This window comes from Pongo pygmaeus, chromosome 14 (genome assembly GCF_028885625.2).
Source record: "Pongo pygmaeus isolate AG05252 chromosome 14, NHGRI_mPonPyg2-v2.0_pri, whole genome shotgun sequence".
NCBI lineage: Eukaryota > Metazoa > Chordata > Mammalia > Primates > Hominidae > Pongo > Pongo pygmaeus.
The window spans coordinates 104,300,451-104,319,286 of NC_072387.2; the positions used below are offsets into that span (position 1 = coordinate 104,300,451).

General features: G+C 40.7%; 1 protein-coding gene across 2 annotated transcripts in view; it reads right to left on the bottom strand.

Annotated features, from left to right (window-relative positions):
• The window catches only part of DCT (dopachrome tautomerase), a 50,187-nt gene that overhangs the window by 22,200 nt on the left and 9,151 nt on the right, over nucleotides 1-18,836 (bottom strand). The window contains exons 2-6 of one of the 2 annotated variants that reach the window (XM_054446199.2): nucleotides 14,368-14,667; nucleotides 12,186-12,286; nucleotides 11,273-11,439; nucleotides 7,667-7,846; nucleotides 5,737-5,872 (exon numbers count right to left, since the gene is read on the bottom strand). In XM_054446199.2, coding sequence (XP_054302174.1) covers nucleotides 5,737-5,872; nucleotides 7,667-7,846; nucleotides 11,273-11,439; nucleotides 12,186-12,286; nucleotides 14,368-14,667 — 884 coding nt within the window. The remainder of the gene's footprint in view (nucleotides 1-5,736; nucleotides 5,873-7,666; nucleotides 7,847-11,272; nucleotides 11,440-12,185; nucleotides 12,287-14,367; nucleotides 14,668-18,836) is intronic. The other variant, XM_054446200.2, reaches the window with a different exon arrangement.

Sequence of the window (18,836 nt, forward strand, 5' to 3'; positions counted from 1 at the left end):
GAATAGTATCTTTAGGAATTGGGAAGGAAATTACCACTATGTAACATAGTTTCTTTCTTGGCATTTAACTTTACAGTCTGTTCATTTCCTTTTTTTTCTCTTTTCTGGACTATATCTAAATTTAATATTGAAGACAGCACTTAGCATTTCTCTGGCCTAATCTTATTTTCCATGATAAATGTGTGCATTTGCCTCAATTACCTTACGAATTACTAGAGATTGCTTCAGAGTTTTTCCTGCACTTTAATGTTCTGCCTTCTTTTGCTCATTATTGTGATCACATACAATTTTGTAGCTCTATTGCTTGAAGAGATTTCACAAAAAAAAATTTTAATAAATGTCATATGCAATATATTTGCAAGAATTACCTCGTGAATTTGAAATTCCAGAAGCTATAACTCTGTTAACTGAAATACTTTAACCTGGATCTCAATATGTGAAAAATCATTTAAGGCTGAATTGGCTTCAGCATAAAACTCTTTGAAAATAGCCTAAAGTAATTGTGAGTTCTGGAACTAGGGCCAAAACATTATTCATTCTGTGCCTTTAAAGAAAGACCGTGGCTTTTTGTTTATTTATATGTGTATTACACATACTACTAAAGAAAAATAAAATTTTAACATTAAGTACATTAAAAACAACAAAGACAAAGATGATTAAATGTCTTCTATCTCTGAACCACGTTGAGTCAGGGGATTTCTCACCCATCAAGTCACAATGTGAGCTTCCACCCTAAAGCAGAAGGAGAGATATGACTAAAGGGAAATCCCTACTACAGGCCAGATATGGTGGCTCACCCAGGGTTTTGGGAGGCCAAGGTGGGAGGATTGCTTGAGGCTAGGAGTTCTGAGACCAGCCTAGGCAACATAGTAAGACCTCATCTCTACAAAAATAAAAAATTTAAAAAGCTGGGCATGATGGTACGTGGCTATAGTCCTAGCTACTTGGGAGGCTGAGGCAGGAGGATCACTTGAGCCCAGAAGTTCGAGGCAGCCGTGAGCTATGATCACACCACTGCATTTCAGCCTGGGCAACGGAGAGAGACTGTCTCTTAAAGAGAGAGAGAGAAATTCCTACTATCCTTACCACAAACTAATACAAAGAAGAAAAGTGAATCCTTTACACCACAGGTTGATAAATTAAAGCCTGAGGGCCAAATAGAGCCTACAACCTGTTTTTGTAAATAAAGTTTTATTGGAACACCACATTCATTTGTTTATGCATGATCTATGGCTGATTTCATGCTACAGGGGCAGAGTTCAGTAGTTACAACAGAGAACATCTGGCCTCCAAAGCCCAGAATATTGGCTACCTGGCTATTTACAGAAAAATGTTGCCAACTTCTGTCCACTTAGTGGGCTTGTTCAAAAGAAGGAGATAAGGTTTAGCAATCCTGGAGACTTGGGATGCAGAAAATCAAATTACTAGCATCACTTTTAATAGTAGAGAAAGAGTTGGGGTATAATCCTTAATTTATCAGAGGATTCCGCTGTTCTACTTATAATATATTGGAGTACTGGATAAGGAGTATTGTGACATTTTTCCTTATGAATATGAATTGTGTGTATAAATTGTACAGTTGACAATGTATGCTTTAATAAATACTTAGAGGCGTGTAGTATAGATAAATAGATGTACAGATATATGGCTGAGAAAGAAGACACCAGAAATGCTTGGCATAAGCTATGGCTGAGACGATAGCCAGAAAAAATGATCTGAACTATCAAGTTAGAATCATTGAACAAAGCAGGCACTCTAGAGAAAAGCAAAGATCGCTGTGGCAGCGTCACAGATAATGGCTGGGACCATTAATTCAGACTTCTGACAACCCCTTCATTTATTGCTACTATGCAAAGATGAGGAAAGAAACATTTTTTAAAAGGAAAGAACAACTCTACCAACTAATTCCGTCTCAGGATTTCTTGAAGCTCGCCTGACTATGCTTTAGTCTATCTAGGAGCCCCAGAAAGCTACTTCACACCCATCAGGCAAGCTTAGAGTCATTGAAAGCTATACCTTTACTCTCCCTCTTCATAGCTCCTTTTTTTGTACCCTAGGTTGAGTAACAATAATAAATCACCTGTGAAATACTTCTGACTTTGTGCTTATTAATAAAATGTCTTAGGGCATGACTGTCTGCTTTGGAGAACAAGATAAGAAATATTAATTAAGGTTTGAAAATCTAAACCTAACATATGGTTCTCTAATTCTGACCATTATAAAACATATTATTATTTTTATGATAACATTTGTATTATACTTGACGGGCTCTAGACTGGCTTCCTATTGTCCTAATCTACTAAGAGTCACTTCACTGAGAACAACATTTTCACCACCAGATCAGGTCAAGAGACCCACACTTTGCAGAGTGGGAAGCAGAAGCTCCATGTGGTTCAATTACATTCCCAAGATTGCCCTGGTCTGTATCAAGTAAAACTGATTGACTTGTAATCAGTCATGAAGCCTCCCAAAAGTCCAGAAAAACAAACTTCTGACTGGGTGCATTGGCTCACGCCTATAATCTCAGCACTTTGAGAGGCCGAGGCCCGAGGATCACTTGAGGTCATGAGTTCAAGACCAGCCTGACCAACATGGCGAAACCTTGTCTCTACTCAAAATACGAAAATTAGCCAGGTGCAGTGGCACGTGCCTGTAATCCCAGCTACTCGGGAGGCTGAGGCAGGAGAATCACTTAAACCCAGGAGGCGGAGGTTGCAGTGGGCCAAAATCATACCACTGCATTCCAGCCTGGGTGACAGAGCGAGACTCCGTCTCAAAAAGAAAAAAGAAAAGAAAAACAAACTTCTATAAACTGATGGTTTGATGATGCATTATAAATGCTATATATGGACTGAATTGTGTTCCCCCCAAAATCCATATGTTGAAGCCTTAACCCACAATGTGACTATATTTGGAGATAGAGCCTAGAAAGAGGTAATTAAGGTTTAATGAGGTCAGAACAGTAGGGCCCTGGATTAGTGTTATCACAAAGAGAGGCATCAGAGAGTTTATTCTCTCTCTCCCTCCACTATATGAGGACGCAGCTAGAAGGCTCAGGAAGAGAGTCTTCATCAGGAACCAAATCAGCTGGCATCTTGGTCTTAGACCTCCTGGCCTCTAGAACTGTGGGATATAAATTTCTGTTGTTTAAGCCATCCAATCTGTGGTCTTTCGTTATGGCAGCCTGAGTAGACTAAGACACATTGCTAAGATTAACATTAAGGTGAGGAAAATTCTAGAAAAAAAAAAACAGAGAGTTTTTGGATACCATACAATCTAACTGGATAACAATATAAACTCAAAATACTGGCAAAATAAAAAAGGAGAAGAGGTGAAATTTCTTCTTGTAATTGCTCCAAAACTATCTATTCAAGCCATACAACTCAGAAGACACACAGACAGGGTTAAAATAGACGATGGTGAGTTGAGTATCTGTAAAGCAGGAGCACTGTTGGGGATTGGCTGCTGAAACATGAATGTGTATGTTGTCTAAATCTCTTACGACAACTTGAGTGACCTGTACTTAGAAAAGTAGCCCCTGACATTCAAGAGCTGGCCTGGCGCTATCAACCAGGCCTTGATGTCCCCCTATCAGACATAAACAATTTCGTAGAACATCGACAGCAGACAAGGCCACTCTGCGACCACGACGGATCAGGACAAAAACAAGAAAACCCCATAATGTCTGAACACAGACAAATTATGAACATTGTCCAAGACGCAAGATGCATGACATCCCCTTTCCCGGCTAATATGAGCATCTGCTGCTGTTTTACCAGTTATGGCTTTAACCTCAGTCTAGTCTGCCCCATATACAGATATAATTACTCTATCAAGATACCCAATCATAGAATCAGGAAGTATACCCCTGCTTCCTGACAACATCTGATTCAGAGCAAAGCTTCCAAAAGTCCTCCCCAAATCACCTAGCACAAGCCCAAATCCCTTCTATCTTTTCCAACACCCACTGGCTGAGACTCTCCACAGTCCTCCATTCTCTCCCTGCAAGGAGTAACAGATCAATGTATTCAACTACACTGTGTTCCTAGAGGGCACAGACTGGAGAGCATTGACTATGGTAGCTGAACAGTGTGGCCCTGACTTGTACTTCCCATTTTGTTTGTCTTAGAAAAGTTCACCAGGGGATGAACATACTTTAAAAACTAAAGGCTGGGCCCAGTGGCTCACGTCTGTAATCCCAGCAGTTTGGGAGGCTGAGGCAGGCAGATCAGGAGGTCAGGAGTTCGAGACCAGCCTGGCCAATATGGTGAAACCTTGTCTCTAGTAAAAATACAAAAATTAACCGGGCGTAGTGGTATGCACCTCTAGTCCCAGCTACTTGGGAGGCTGAAGCAGAAGAATCGCTTGAACCCGGGAGGCAGAGGTTGCAGTGAGCCGAGATAGCGCCACTGCACTCCAGCCTGGGCAATGGAGCAAGACTCCATCTCAAACAAAACAAAACAAAAAACACTAAAAAAGCTCAGAATTGTAAAACTTATACAATCCTTTGTCAAATTTTATTCAGTTTGTTTTTGTTTTTGAAACAGGGTCTCACCCTGTTATGCAGGCTGGGGTGCAGGGGCATGATCATGGCTCACTGCAGCCTCAACCTGCCAGGCTCAAGTGATCCTCCCACCACAGCCTCCCAAGTAGCTGGGACCACAGGTGCATGCTACCATGCCCAGCTAATTTATAAAGTTTTTTTCGTAGAGAAAAGGTCTCACAATGTTGCCCAGGCTGGTCTCAAACTCCTAGGCACAAGTGATCCTCCTGCCTCAGCCTTCCAAAGTGCTGAGATTACAGTCATGAGCCACCATGCCTGGCAGTTTTCTTTTGTTTTAAAGTGAGACAGAAATCAAACTGATATACCAAAGGAGTTCATCACACTGAAATTTAAACAACTGTGAGCCTCCTGCACAGTCAACAGCAATCCTATTTACTGTCTGTATTATTACATGTCAGAGGTATGAATCAGATTAACAAATTAAATTGCCTCAAATGTAAGTTTTTGTATTAATGCCATCGGTGAAGGCATTTGTCATTTTTTGCTCATATTAGCCAAGAAAGGGGATGTCATGCATTTTGTGGCTTGGAAACTGTTCATAATTTGTCAGTGCTCAGACACAGTTATGGAGTAGTCTTATTTTTGTCCTGATCCACCATGATCAGAGTGGCCTTGTCTGCTGTCGATCTTCTACGAGATTGTTTATGTCCAACAGGGGACATCAAGGCCTGGTTGATTGCACCAGGCCAGCTCTTGGATGTCAGGGGCTGCTTTTCTTCTTTCTCAAGTAGAGCTCACTCAAGTTGGAGTAGGAGGTTTAAATGTCCAGCACACCCTCTCCATTCTCCTCCCCTTTTCTGGCTAACAGAACCTCTCTTTCCTGCAGGTAACACATTGAAGGTGGTTTGTGTGGACTAATGAACCTCAACAACACTCATTTAGCCAATGAAAAATCATTTATTATTATGCAAATTTATGAATTCACCAGTGGAATTGTAAACTCTTGTCTAAGATCACCCAAAAGTGAGCCATCCCTGAAGCATGGGTTCTGATTAGGGCCTTCAAATGCTACCTAACCATCCCTATGGTATAGATTGAAATTAATTTATATTTGCACACATCACATTGTTCACACAGAGAATAAAACACCATCAAACCTTAACTGTATGGAAAAAAATAAATGTGACATATCATCTAGAAAATTTTCATGCATTCTGAGCCTTTGAACATACCACAAAAATGGGATCATTGGCGGCTGAATGTGGCAAAGCGTTTGTCCCGTTCAGGAAGGAATGAACCAAATTATGAAGGCTCATCACTTGAGAATCCAGAGTCCCATCTGCTTTATCAAACCCTTCCAAGGCATTCCTGGGAGAAACAAGTATATCAGTGACAACAGACAAAGATTGATAAAGGTCTCTCTTTTGTTGTTTTCAGCCTAGATGATAGTTGTCTAATTTGAGATTGGGTAGGGATATGAGAAGCTCTGTCATAGCAAATTGACCAAGAATTAGCCCCAAACTTTAATGATAATCCTCTGTAACGGGAGAGAACTCCTAATCAATGCTATTTCTGAATTATATCTCTTTTGTGTACTGTATGACAACCTTCATAGCTGTCTCTCATACGCTTGGAGAGCAGGCTCTGTGTTTTCTTCAGATGTTTATTGCCAGGGTTCAGTACCATGCCCAGCAGATGGTCTGTGATCAATAAATTTTTTTATTTAACATACAATCTGATATTTAAATTTCTCAACTAAATAGACCTTCAGCTTGACTGAAGGTCCAGCTACTCAGGAGGCTAAGGTAGGAGGATCACTTGAGCCCAGGAGTTTGAGGTTACAGTTAGCCATGATTGTGCCACTGCACTCTACCCTAGGTGACACAGCGAGACCCTGGCTCTAAAAAAAAGAAAAAAGAAAAAAATTTTCTACCACCATAAAAAGACTTTAAGAATTATGAGAGATACATTTATAAATAAGATTTTAAACAAAGATGGGCCCAAAAAGGGGATGGTAGATATTAAAGATCTTCTCCAAAACTGGATTCTCTCTCTGTCTTAACTGTGTTTAAAGTAGACAATTTGTATGGGCCCAGGGCAGGGCAGGCTGAACTCAAATGTAGAGGTTGTGCTAAGTGTAGCATGGCTCAGAGTCTGCTGAGGTTGGACACAGCCTTCAGAGTAGCGTCAAAGGTGGGGGAAGGGTAACATTTAAGGTTGTTTTGAAAAGGAAGATGAATTAGTTTTTCATTGTGACAAAAGTGCTATTAAAATAGATTGCATTTTCTATATGTTTGAGTTAGGGGAGTTGTTCTCAAAATGCAGTGCTCAGACCACATTAACTGGCGTCATTTGGGATTTGGTTAGAAATGCAAATTGTTAAGACACAGCCCACACCTACTAAATCAGAAACTCTGGGAGCAGGGCATGAAATATGTGTTTTTCTTTGGTGATTTTGAGATTTGCTTAAATTCTAAGCCCACCTCTACAGGTATATACCACCATACCTGGCTACTTTTTTATATTTTTTTGTAGAGACAGGATCTTGCTCTGTTGCCCAGGTGGTCTCAAACTCCTGGACTGGACTCAAACTCCTGGTCCAGTCCTCCCACATTGGCCTCCCAAAGCACTAGGATTACAGGCATGAACACCATGCCCAACCTGTGGTGGAAGATTAATAGTTGGTATTTAAATGTTAAGTATTGTAATGTCATTGCTGTGTTGATTTGAGTTGAATTTAGTCTGCAATACTCCTCTGAGATCTCAGACCCCACTATTAAGTTCTATGGCTGATAAATTTCTAATATCGACATTTTTAAAAATAAGAAAGGAAAAGAAAGAGCATGGACATTGAAAAAACACTGTATTTAATGAAGTACCCTGGTTCCAAAGACTAGACCTATTGATGTACTGCAATTAGAAATACAAAAGATGGTTTTGAACAGCTAAGTTAGAAGGTATTAAAACCACATTGTTAGTCATAGTAGATGGGTAAAGACTTTCCTCACACCAATCCCTTGCTAACTTCTCTTATTAGGCCTCTCTCCATCACTTAGCTTCGTAGACAACCCCCAAAACCTGGGTTTCCTTCCAGTTCATTACAATCACAGGCATGAAAACCTGTACTGTACAGGCAGGTCCAGCAGAGCTCCGAGCACCCACCTGAAACTGAAGGTAGAGTTCTGGAAGAAGGGAGGATTGTCAAACTTCTGGAGAGACAGGCAATCTCGTATGTCTTTTAAGGTTGGCAATTTCGTGCTGTGTCTTCCCATTTGATTTCTTCTCAGCAAACCTTCATAGGTTCCATTGCATAAGGTGACCCGGTGGTTGTAGTCATCCAAGCTAAGATTTGTAATAAGATTTAAAATAATATATGTTGGCTGGGCGTGGTGGCTCATGTCTGTAATCCCAGCACTTTGGGAGGTTGAGGCAGGTGGATCCCTTGAGGCCAGGAGTTCGAGACCAGCTACGGCACAGCCCTGACTCTACTAAAAATACAAAAATTAGCTGGGCATGGTGGTGTGTGCCTGTTGTCCCAGCTACTCAGGAGGCTAAGGCAGGAGAATCGCTTGAACCCAGGAGACAGAGGCTGCAGTGAGTAGAGATCACGCCACTGCCCTCCAGCCTTGGTGACAGAATGAGACCCTGTCTCAAGAAAAAAAAAAAAATCCCCCAAAACAAAAAATGATATGTCTTAACTTGTGGACAGTATTATAAATTTGGGCCAAGCAAACCAATCAGCATCACAATCACGGTAAAATTGTATTACAATTACTTTACCAGAGTTAACAATATGTGGTAAAAAAGTACTATACCTGAAAGTCATTATGGGTCGAGAAGTTTCAAAAATGTAGATGCACAAAATATGGACATGGGCATAAATATGAATAATCATTACCATTCTGTTGGAAAGACAGTGAGAGGCTTTACAAGGCAAGATGACTCCTATTGTGTGCATTTGAATCTCGAGTAACTGAAGGGAGAATAGGGTGGTTCATATTATGCTGAGCTAAGCCAGTTTTGGCAGAAGTGACATGTAAAGTTACCAAAGCATTTTAGGCAAACCAAAGGCAAACAGAGGAGGTCAGAGTAAAAGCAGATGAAAGTACACAAAGGGGAGATATTAGAAGAAACGCTGTGTTGGAAAATGTTTCAAGGTAGTGGAGTATCAATAGTTACGTGCTCAGCATGGGCTGAGAAGGTCCCATGTCCATAAGACATTATATCCTACATGCCTGCTATGGCCTGGATTCCACCATCAGAATAGTATTTCTTTCTTTTTATTTATTTTTTCTTTTTTAATTTAGAGATAGGGTCTCACTCTGTTGTACAGGCTAGAGTGCAGTGGCATGATCACAGCTGACTGGAGCCTTGAACGCCTGGGCTCAAGCAATCCTCCCGCTTCAGTCTCCCCAGTAGCTGGGACTACTGGCTAACTTTTTTTTTTTTTTTTTTTGAGACAGAGTCTCACTCTGTAGCCCAGGCTGGAGTACAATGGCACACTGAACCTCCACCTCCTGAGTTCAAGAAATTCTCCTACCTCAGCCTCCTCAGTAGCTGGGACTACAGGCACATGCCACGATGCCCAGCTAACTTTTGTATTTTTAGTAGAGACAGGGCTGTCAGGCTGGTTGGTTACCATGTTGATCAGGCTGGTCTCGAACTCCTGACCTCAGGTGATCCACCTGTCTCGGCCTCCCAAAGTGCTGAGATTACAGGCGTGAGCCACCGTGCCCAGCTAGGCTAACTTTTTTAACTTTTTGTAGAGACAGGGTTTCACTATGTTACCAGGCTGGTCTCGAAGTCCTGGCCTCAAGTGATCCTCCTGCCTTGGTCTCCCAAAGTGCAGACCATTATTTCACTGGCAGAGATAAAAATTTAAAGATGTTATTGTGAGGGTTTTCACGAATTAGGGATAGGACTGAGTATGTGAGGATATAATCAGCACATCCACAGGGATGAGAGAGGCCAGGACCTAAACACTAAGCTGAAAAAGGTCTCCAAGGCCTCCCAGGCAGCATTTCCCAAAGTGGATTCCAATGGGATGTCTGGTGAAGTAAGAGTTCCAGGGTTAGGCTCCTCTTGAAAAAGAATATCACATTTATCTATGGAAAGCTTGAAGACATTCTAAAAATTTAAAAACCTTTTAAACTCAGCCTTCTCTAAATTTACTTGATGACAGAAATCTCTTTTCACATACCATCCACTACTATTCCAAGGTACGGTGGGAAATGGTGCCTGATGGAATTAAGCTCAGTCACAGAAAAGGCACTGATGATGTCCCTACTCGTGGAGCACTGTTCTGAGCACTGTAGGAAATGCATAGGATGTGGAAGACAAAGTCCCTGCTAGCTGGGCATGGGCCCCTCAAAATGCAAACCTACACAGGCTCAGGGTGTTGGCAGTGAAGGCTGGGGGCTGGGGGAGCCAGAGCTCTGTGCCCTGGAGCAGTATAAGGACCTGGGAGGAAAGACAGAGCAGTGGGGTTAAAAACATGGGGATTTTGAGGCTGGGTGAGGTGGCTCACACCTGTAATCTCAGCACTTTGGGAGGCTGAGGCAGGCAGATTACATGAGGTCAGGAGATCAAGACCATCCTGGCAAACATGGTGAAACCCTGTCTCTACTAAAAATACAAAAATTAGCTGGGCGTGGTGGCGTATGCCTGTAATCCCGGCTACTCAGGAGGCTGAGGCAGGAGAATTGCTTGAACCGGGGAGTCAGAGGTTGCAGTGAGCCAAGATCACGTCACTGCACTCCAGCCTGGTGACAGAGTGAGAGTCCATCTCAAAAAAAAAAAAAAAAAAAGACAGATTTTGGAGGAAAAAAAAATGAATAAAGGAAGGTGAGGTGAGGAGCCTCTTGGGAAATTTTTTGCTGAAATGTGTTCCAGGACAGAGAAGCAAATTCAAGGAGTCTTTGAGGACAGAACTCTTCATGGGCTGCAGGCCAGGCCACTGATCTGTGTATATAGTCTTTAGTATGTCACAGATCATCCTTCCCCAGCTGGCCCCAAGCCCCTGTCCTCCTCAACTCACCAGCATCCTGTGACCCAGCCATACCAGGCTGTTTCCAGAGAATTATCTAACTTCACACATGATGTTCCCTCCACCAAGGACTCACCCACTGCCCTCCCACACTCCCCTCACCCTTCTCTACACCTAAGGTCTGTGCCCCTTCCCTTCTCAGAGCCATCATCTCCGCCTCTTGGGGACTTGCCCAGACTCTCTTCTTGTCTTTGTGTATACATCTATTACAGTACTTCTCACACTCGATTGTAATTTACTTACAAGAAATCTATCTCGTTAATACAAGGTAATATCCAAAAGGGAGGTTTTATTTCATTCATCTTTGTATTCCCGGCAGTACTACATCACATGGGATATGATTGGTGCTTAGCAAATGTTGATTGAATGCAAGAACTACTCTTAATTTGATTAGGTTGGTGCAAAAGAAATTGTGGTTTCTGCTATTACTTTTAAAGGCAAAAACCGTAATTACATTTGCACTAACCTGATAAAACTAACCTGATCTCAAAATGATGGCCAAGCATAATCAATTCACAAATGTGTTTTTGATATATTTATTTTTTTAATTAAAGAGCTTTGAATTTTTGAAATCCCACCTCCCACAGGAAAACTGTTTTTAGAAACATGTAAATAGGACACCACATGCATAAGAAACAGAACTATGAAGTGACTTCTCCTCCATGTCTCAGACATCAGAAAAGACTCCCTCTGGATACCACTGCAGGTACAGGAGCCATTACCTATCACAGACAGTTTCCCAGCTGGAGAATCTTGAGTTCCGACTAATCAGAGTTGGATCGTCTGGTCTTGCTGCCCCAAACAGCTGGTCTGTACACACATCACACTCGTTCCTCCCAGTGGCAAAGTTCCAGTAGGGCAAAGCAAAAGACTCATTGCCAATGAGTCGCTAAAAGCAAAGGGCAGGCCTAGTCATTTAATCCATGCCATCAGATACAACAAGAAAGCATATAAGGCAAAGACTGATATGTATCTGAACCAAATGTCTACCAAGACAAAGAGTACCGGATGGATAAATGAATGAAGAAACTGTGACATAAATCAGTGTGTGTATATTTTATATATATATATATATATATATATATATATATACACTGTGTACAGTGGAATATTATTCAGCCTTTAAAAAGGAGACCCTGCCATTTTCAACAATGTGAATGAATCTAGAAGACATTGTGCCAACTGAAATAAGCCAGATACAGAAATAAAAACACTGCACTATCTCACTTATATGTGGAATCTAAAGAAAAGAAGAAAAAAGAAAAAGAATGAATACATAGAGAGTTACATAGTAGTTACAAGGGACTGGGAGAAATGGGAAGACGTAGGCTGAAAGGTGCAAAGTTGCAGTTATGTAGGATAAATAAGTCTAAAGGTCTGAGACTATAGTTAACGTTGTATTGTGTACTGGTGATTTGCCAAGAGAGTAGACCTTAGGTACTCTTACCACACACACACAAAAAGAGATATCTCTATGTGATGCTGAGTGTGTTAACTTGCTTTAGTGCACTAATCACTTATCTTATCTTGTATGAATATCGAGATAAGTATATCAAAACTCACATTGTATGCCTTAAATATATACAATAAATTTTTTAAAAAATTAAAAGAACTAAATGCATAGTTTTGACCTACCTGGAGATCTCTTTCCAGACACAACAAATGGTACCGGTGCCAGGTAACAAACGCAGGTCCTTGATGTGAGAAATCTATGGCCTTGTAGGGGCGTCCTGGTCCTGAAACAATTGGGAAGCATATTAGAAATGACAGAATAGAATTTTTAAAATGTTAAACCTTACCTGGGCTGTATCTATAGAGCCAATAAGTCCATGATGTTTTATAGTAGTAAGAAAAAAAAGTTTGTTGTTATTTATCTCTCCAAAAGCAATAGTAATGACATGAATTTCAGAAGTAACTAGTACTTTTAGGATAAACCCTCCTTTATCTCTTAAAAGGTTGATTTCTAGCAGAGATCCAGGAAATTCAGGTGACTTTCAGCATTGGGAGCCCCTGATACATATTTAATTTGTAAGCAACAATCCATTCAGGTGAAATAGACTATCCAAAAGAATAGATCATTAAGACCTAAATGAAATATATTTTTTAAAGGCATTTGCTAACCTATGCTTCACAAAGATATAAATTTAAAAGGGAGGGATAAATTAATAATAATATTACTGCACTTAGTCTTAATGCAGTATTTATGTAACCAAAAAGAACTTTCACGTATTTTGCCTCACCCATCAATCTGTTATAACTACTAGCTGACAAGCATGGTCACTGAGACCAGAAGAGAGAAAAATACATTCTAGCCATTTAGGCTGGACACTGGAACTGCCAATTTTAGTGAAAAGCTCTGGATGATTTAATGACCTCCTTACTGCCTGGTCCATCCTTCTTCCCTTTTTCATAACAGCTTTGATGGTTATGTGGAAACTTTAGCTAACTTTAGTTCTTGTTCAAAATACCTATAACAACTTCGGAGAGCTGAACAGACATGAATATAAATTTAATTTGTAGCTATGACCAGAAACTATGACTTTCTTTTCCTCTTGAGAGACTACCCTCTCATAAAGCAATAATTCCTCAGAGTGATAACAGGAAAACTATAAAGGTTTATAGCCAAAAGAGTCTCCTTATCTATCGATAAAGAAAGACAGGTGCTTACCAGTAAGGCAAGTTTTAAAAGACTCACACTGAGAAAAGCACTGCTGTCCCTGATGTTGGCTACACAGCCCTTTTTCATGTTCAATCCAGAGCAAGGTTTCAAATTCTCAGAATCCAACAACAAGAGGGTATCAAGTGAAGGGGAACAAGTGATGAGCAGAAGGATGAACCTGTCTAAATCAGAATCTTGCTCTTCAAAGTGAACTTGATGTCTTCATTCATCCTGACCCCAATGAAGGAGCCCAAAAATGGGGACAGGTGCATATACAGCCATGCATTCAAGGACTGCTATGAGAAGAATCTAGGATGGAGTCAAGCACTCCTGGAATACATTGGTGTCTATGGCTTTCCTTTGACTGAAAAATAAGGTCGAAGCTGAACCTACTTGATCCATGAAGTTTGTAACAGACAACCCCCTCATTCCAAGTCCTACCCAGACCCCAATTTTTAAGACTTGGAAGGGCAGGTCACCAATTTCTCAAGCATCCAGCATGACTGTGTTGCAAAGAGCTAAGCAGCAGAAACTCTACATTGCTGTGGCTAAGCTTGTACTTTTCCTTGACAATAAAGCTCCAACAAACCTGGGGATTCCGGACCATGCAGGAGTACCATAAATGATTATCTGAAAGTCTATCATGTGATGGACTGTCTAAAATTCATCCAAAGTTGATCTATCATGTGAGTTTAACAAGATGCCCACTCCCAACATGAGCACTCTAATTCTGCACAAAGAAGCTTCATGTGCCTTAGCACATGTTCAGTTAATTCCTCTAATTTGGAGAAAAGGTCAGAGAGGGCTTCCATGGCCAGATTCACAAATATTTTCTTCTGAAATCAAAAGGAATTTGCCTCCACCTCACCAACTCACACCTTTGATGATTAACAGCTTCACAGAGAAGAGTTTACACTTTGAACCAAGAACATACAGTAGAGGAGAGAGAACATTTAAAGTGTCTGCGGCCAATGTGCAGGAAGAAACTGCTTCTTTCTAATTCCAGGCAGTATTTGATAATTCTACGACTTTCATAAACCTCAGGCTGCCTTGAGGTTGCTCTCTTAATTAACTTGCATGAAATTACTTCCCACTGCCATACCCTCAACCCAGTCACAAACCTGTAATAATATACCTTCAGCCAAGGAAAAAACCCACCTAATAATGTATCTCTAACAGAATAATAATGGAGCCACACAAAAAAATCATAAACACTGCAGTTGGCAAACTGCGGCTGGGTTCCATTGGGCCCAAGCAGGCCCAGCCAGTGTTGTGTGGTGATCACGTAGTCGGGGTGTACACTCTTCTTCGCGAGATCTAAGGCACCCAAGAACTGCTCTCTCTCCTGAGGACTCAAGGAATGGATGTTCTGCCGAATCACTGGTGGTTTCTTCCGCTCGCAGTTGGGACCGGTCCAGCCAAACTTGCAGTCTCCACAATTATAGCCGGCAAAGTTTCCTAGTTCACAAAACAGAAAGATGGAAAGGAAGTGGGTTTATGTCGTTTGGAAGAAATTTCTGAATTTGTACTCTGAAATTTGAATGGAAAAGAAGATGAAGGTGCTTACACAAAGGCAAAGAAAGTCAATTTTCCTCCTATGGTCTCCTCTTAAATGTTTCTATCTTCAAGTGGACTAAGCACTAGAGAGTTTCCTAGACACATTCCCAGCAAAGAAACAGGACATGAAATACATTGTATACTGCAATGAGCTAAACCGTGTCCCCCAAGTCCTAGCCCCAGTATACCTCGTATGTGACTATATTTGGAGATAGTGTCTTTAAAGAGGTAACTAAGGGTAAATGAGGTAATTAGAGTAGGCCCTAATCCAATACGACTGGTGTCCTCAAAAGAAGGGAAATTTGGACACAGTTTTGGAAGGAAGACCACATGAAGACACAGGGAGAAGATAGCCATCTGCAAGCCAAGGAGAGAGCCCTCAGAGGAAACCAACTCCCTGATCTCAGCCATCCAGCCTCCAGAACTGTGGGAGGGTGAATTTCAGTGTTTAAGCTGCCTAGTCTGTGGGATGTTGTTATAGCAGCGCTAGCAGACTCATGCACACATTCCTTCCTCCCAGGATCACAGGGGTATCTCCTCCTGCGCCCGCTCCACGCCCACAAAAAGGGATGACACAGAACAGTTCACTGATTTAGAGAAGGAAGAAAATACACAGCAAGCTAAAGATGAAACCAAAATAAATACATGGTTTGGCCCGGTGGCTCACGCCTGTAATCCCAGCAATTTGGGAGGCCGAAGCGGGCAGATCACTTGAGGTCTGGAGTTGGAGACCAGACCGGCCAACATGGTGAAACCTCGTCTCTACTAAAAATACAAAAATTAGCAGGGCATGGTGGTACATGCCTGTAGTCCCAGCTACTGCAGAGGCTGAGGCAGGAGAATGGCTTGAATCCGGGAGGTGGAGGTTGCAATGAGCCGAGATCATGCCATTGTACTCCAGCCTGGGTGACAGAGCAAGACTCTGTCTCAAAAAGAAAGAAAAGAAAGAAAGAAAGGAAGAGAAAGAGAGAGAGAAAGAAAGAAAATAAATACATAAATTAACTGATTTCCAGGAATTTAGAAGAAATCTCACATTTAAAAAGCTGACTTATTTCACAAAGTTGACAGCATTGAGACAAAATCAACGGAAGCTGTCAAGTCCTCAGGGTGAATCAGTAGCCATGATGTCAGGAAGCACAAACCACCACAGGATTTCTGTCAGCTGCACAAAGCTCCCTGCTTTCTCAAAGCCCAGGGAAGGAGAACAGGACTAATAAGATCAAGCTCTGGGCATCTCTCTGATCAGCATCTAAAGTTTACATCCTTGTAGCTTGCCCCAGACTTTTCCCTTCTTAGCCTTCCAACTTATTGCTTTGGGTATGACCAACATGTCATTCCTTAGGTTAGAGGGTAAAATTTAAATATCATTAGAGAACAAGATTGAAACAAAAGGGGATGATAATGCTTATCTCCCAGAAGATTAAAGGGATTACGTAAAGCATTTAAAAAGGGTGACCAGCTCACTTACTCCTCCTCCTCTACCTCATGCCGTAGGCCTATTTGCTTGCTTTTCCTTCTTCCTGGAACACTTTTCCCTCACTGTCTCCCTAAATTCCTCTTTACCTGTGTGATCCATTTCTCCTTTAAACTTCACATTGGTGCTCTCTAAGGTCATTCTTGATTCCACAGGTCGGGGTTTGGGTCAGTTACTTCCTTGCACCTCATACATCCCCTTTCTTCACATTTATTTACACTGATTGTAAACATCACTACACTTGTTTCAGCTCCAGGCAACTGTAAGGCTGTGAACTCACTGCCTAGGCCTGTGCTTAGCCTTGTTCAAAACAAACGTGTGTTGAGTGAATAACAGAAGTATCAAGCATGTAGCAGATGATGCCACATACGTTTTCTCTCCCTGTTCTGTGGGTTTGCAGAAAAAGCAGCCCCTATAAATAATTTTGGTAAACTACAAGTAGCAAAATAGAGGTAAGTAAAAAGTACTATGACCACAGGGAGGGAGGGTTATTTGGATCTCTAAAGGAAAGGAAAATTTTCCAACAGCATGAAAACAAAATGATTAACAGCACTCTGTAAAGAAAATGCACAGGCTTCCTTCTCTATAGTGGATTTTTTGATAGTTAAAGAAAATTTCCTTAAAACTATCTCTAGGGAGAATTTTTTCTAATTGTAATCGGTTGAGTTTTTTGTTTTTTATATCATATATCCCACCTTTTATGTAGCTCAATTATCTGTATTTTTCTTTTACAGCACTCTATGAGAACATAAGTTAAAATATTGAAAAAAGGAAAAATTCTACTCTTCCCAAGTCTAAAAATCATGTTTTTGAATAGTTTAAGTTAAACATTAAAATGTATGTTGATTCCTGGAGATAATTAAATACAAACTATTTATTTAACAAATATTTATGAAGCGGCTACTATCTCATCAGATGCTATGCAAGATGCTTAAAGTCTCACGGACCTTGAAGTCTATTTTCCCTGGGGCAACCTTACTAAAACTGTACGTATTAAAAACAGATTTGATTAAAACATATCACCTACTCTGGCAGTATAGGAGTGGAACATTGTTTTGAGAACCGAGTGAACAAAATGCTGTGTCTAAAAAAGAGTAGCTACCCAGATTCAAATTCAGTCAAATTTCCAGCTGCCTATCTATAGCTGATTGGAGGTAAATGTCTAGTCACCTCTCTACAGTAGAAGAGTAATTCCTTGCTTTGTAATGCTGAGAAATTTGGATGATAATAATGTCGGTAGAGGTTCATTGATTGTAACCCTGGCTTGCGGATGTTGCTAGTGGAAGATTGCAGAGTGTGGGGGAGAAGGTAGATGGGAATTTTTTGTACTTTCTCCCCAATTTCGATGTGAACCCAAAACTGATCTAAAATAATAAAGTCTCAATATTTAAAAATATTAATAACACACCTAAAATTTATAATAATAATTTAATACATTCTTATATTTAAAGACATAACACTTGTTTTTGAATTGGGGGTCTGATTGTTGAAATTGAGTAATTCATAACTTATGCCATGAATTTGAAGACTACTCTACTTTCTTTGCCACGATTCTTTGTAGTTGGCAGAAACAAAATAATTGGCTCTCTCATGTATTTATTTAACAAATAATTTATGGAACACCTACTATCTAAAAGGTAGCCAACACTAAACATGTACTGACAGCGAGGGAGACGTGAATGTGTGGGGACAGGGGGTTGGCAAATCTCTGTACTTTTGACTCAGTTTTGCTGTGAACCTAAAACTGCTCTAAAGTCTATTAAAAAATACAACAATCAACATGTCTTCCTTTATGCTACCATAGCTTTTAGGTTATAAAAACAAGCACATTAATGTGGAGCACATAGAACTACATCTGGTATACAGTGAGTTAAATATATACATATATACATATATATACACACATATATATATACATATATACACACATGTATATACATATATACATATATACACATATATACATATATACACATATATACACATATATATATACACACACCTTTTTTTTTTTTTTGTCAAGACAGTCTCACTCTGTCGCCCAGGCTGGAGTGCAGTGATGCAATCTCAGCTCACTGCAACCCCTGCCTCCCAGGTTCAAGCGATTCTCCTGCCTCAGCCTCCCTAGTAGCTGGGATTACAGGTGCACGCCACCATGCCTGGCCAATTTTTGTATTTTTAGTAGAGACGGGGTTTCACCATGTTGGCCAGGCTGATCTTGAACTCCTGACCTCCGGTGATCTGCCTGCCTTGGCCTCCCAAAGTGCTGGGATTACAGGCGTGAAGCCACCGCACCCTGCTGTAAGTTCTATATTAAGTGTTATTATTACTAGTATTATAGAGACAACTTATCAAACAGTATAGCAATTGTTTGTCTTCATATCTGTCTTACATATCACTATACTGTGCACATCTTAAGAATCATGTCAGTTTTCCCCCCTCTCTGTATCTGAAGGGCCTAGTTGATGCTAAATAAATGTTGGGTGGATGGGTGGTGAAAGAATCAATGAATAATTAAATAAAAGGGATCAGACACTAGTGAATACAAATACAGATGGCCTCTGACTTATGATGGTTCAACTTAAAATTTTTCAAC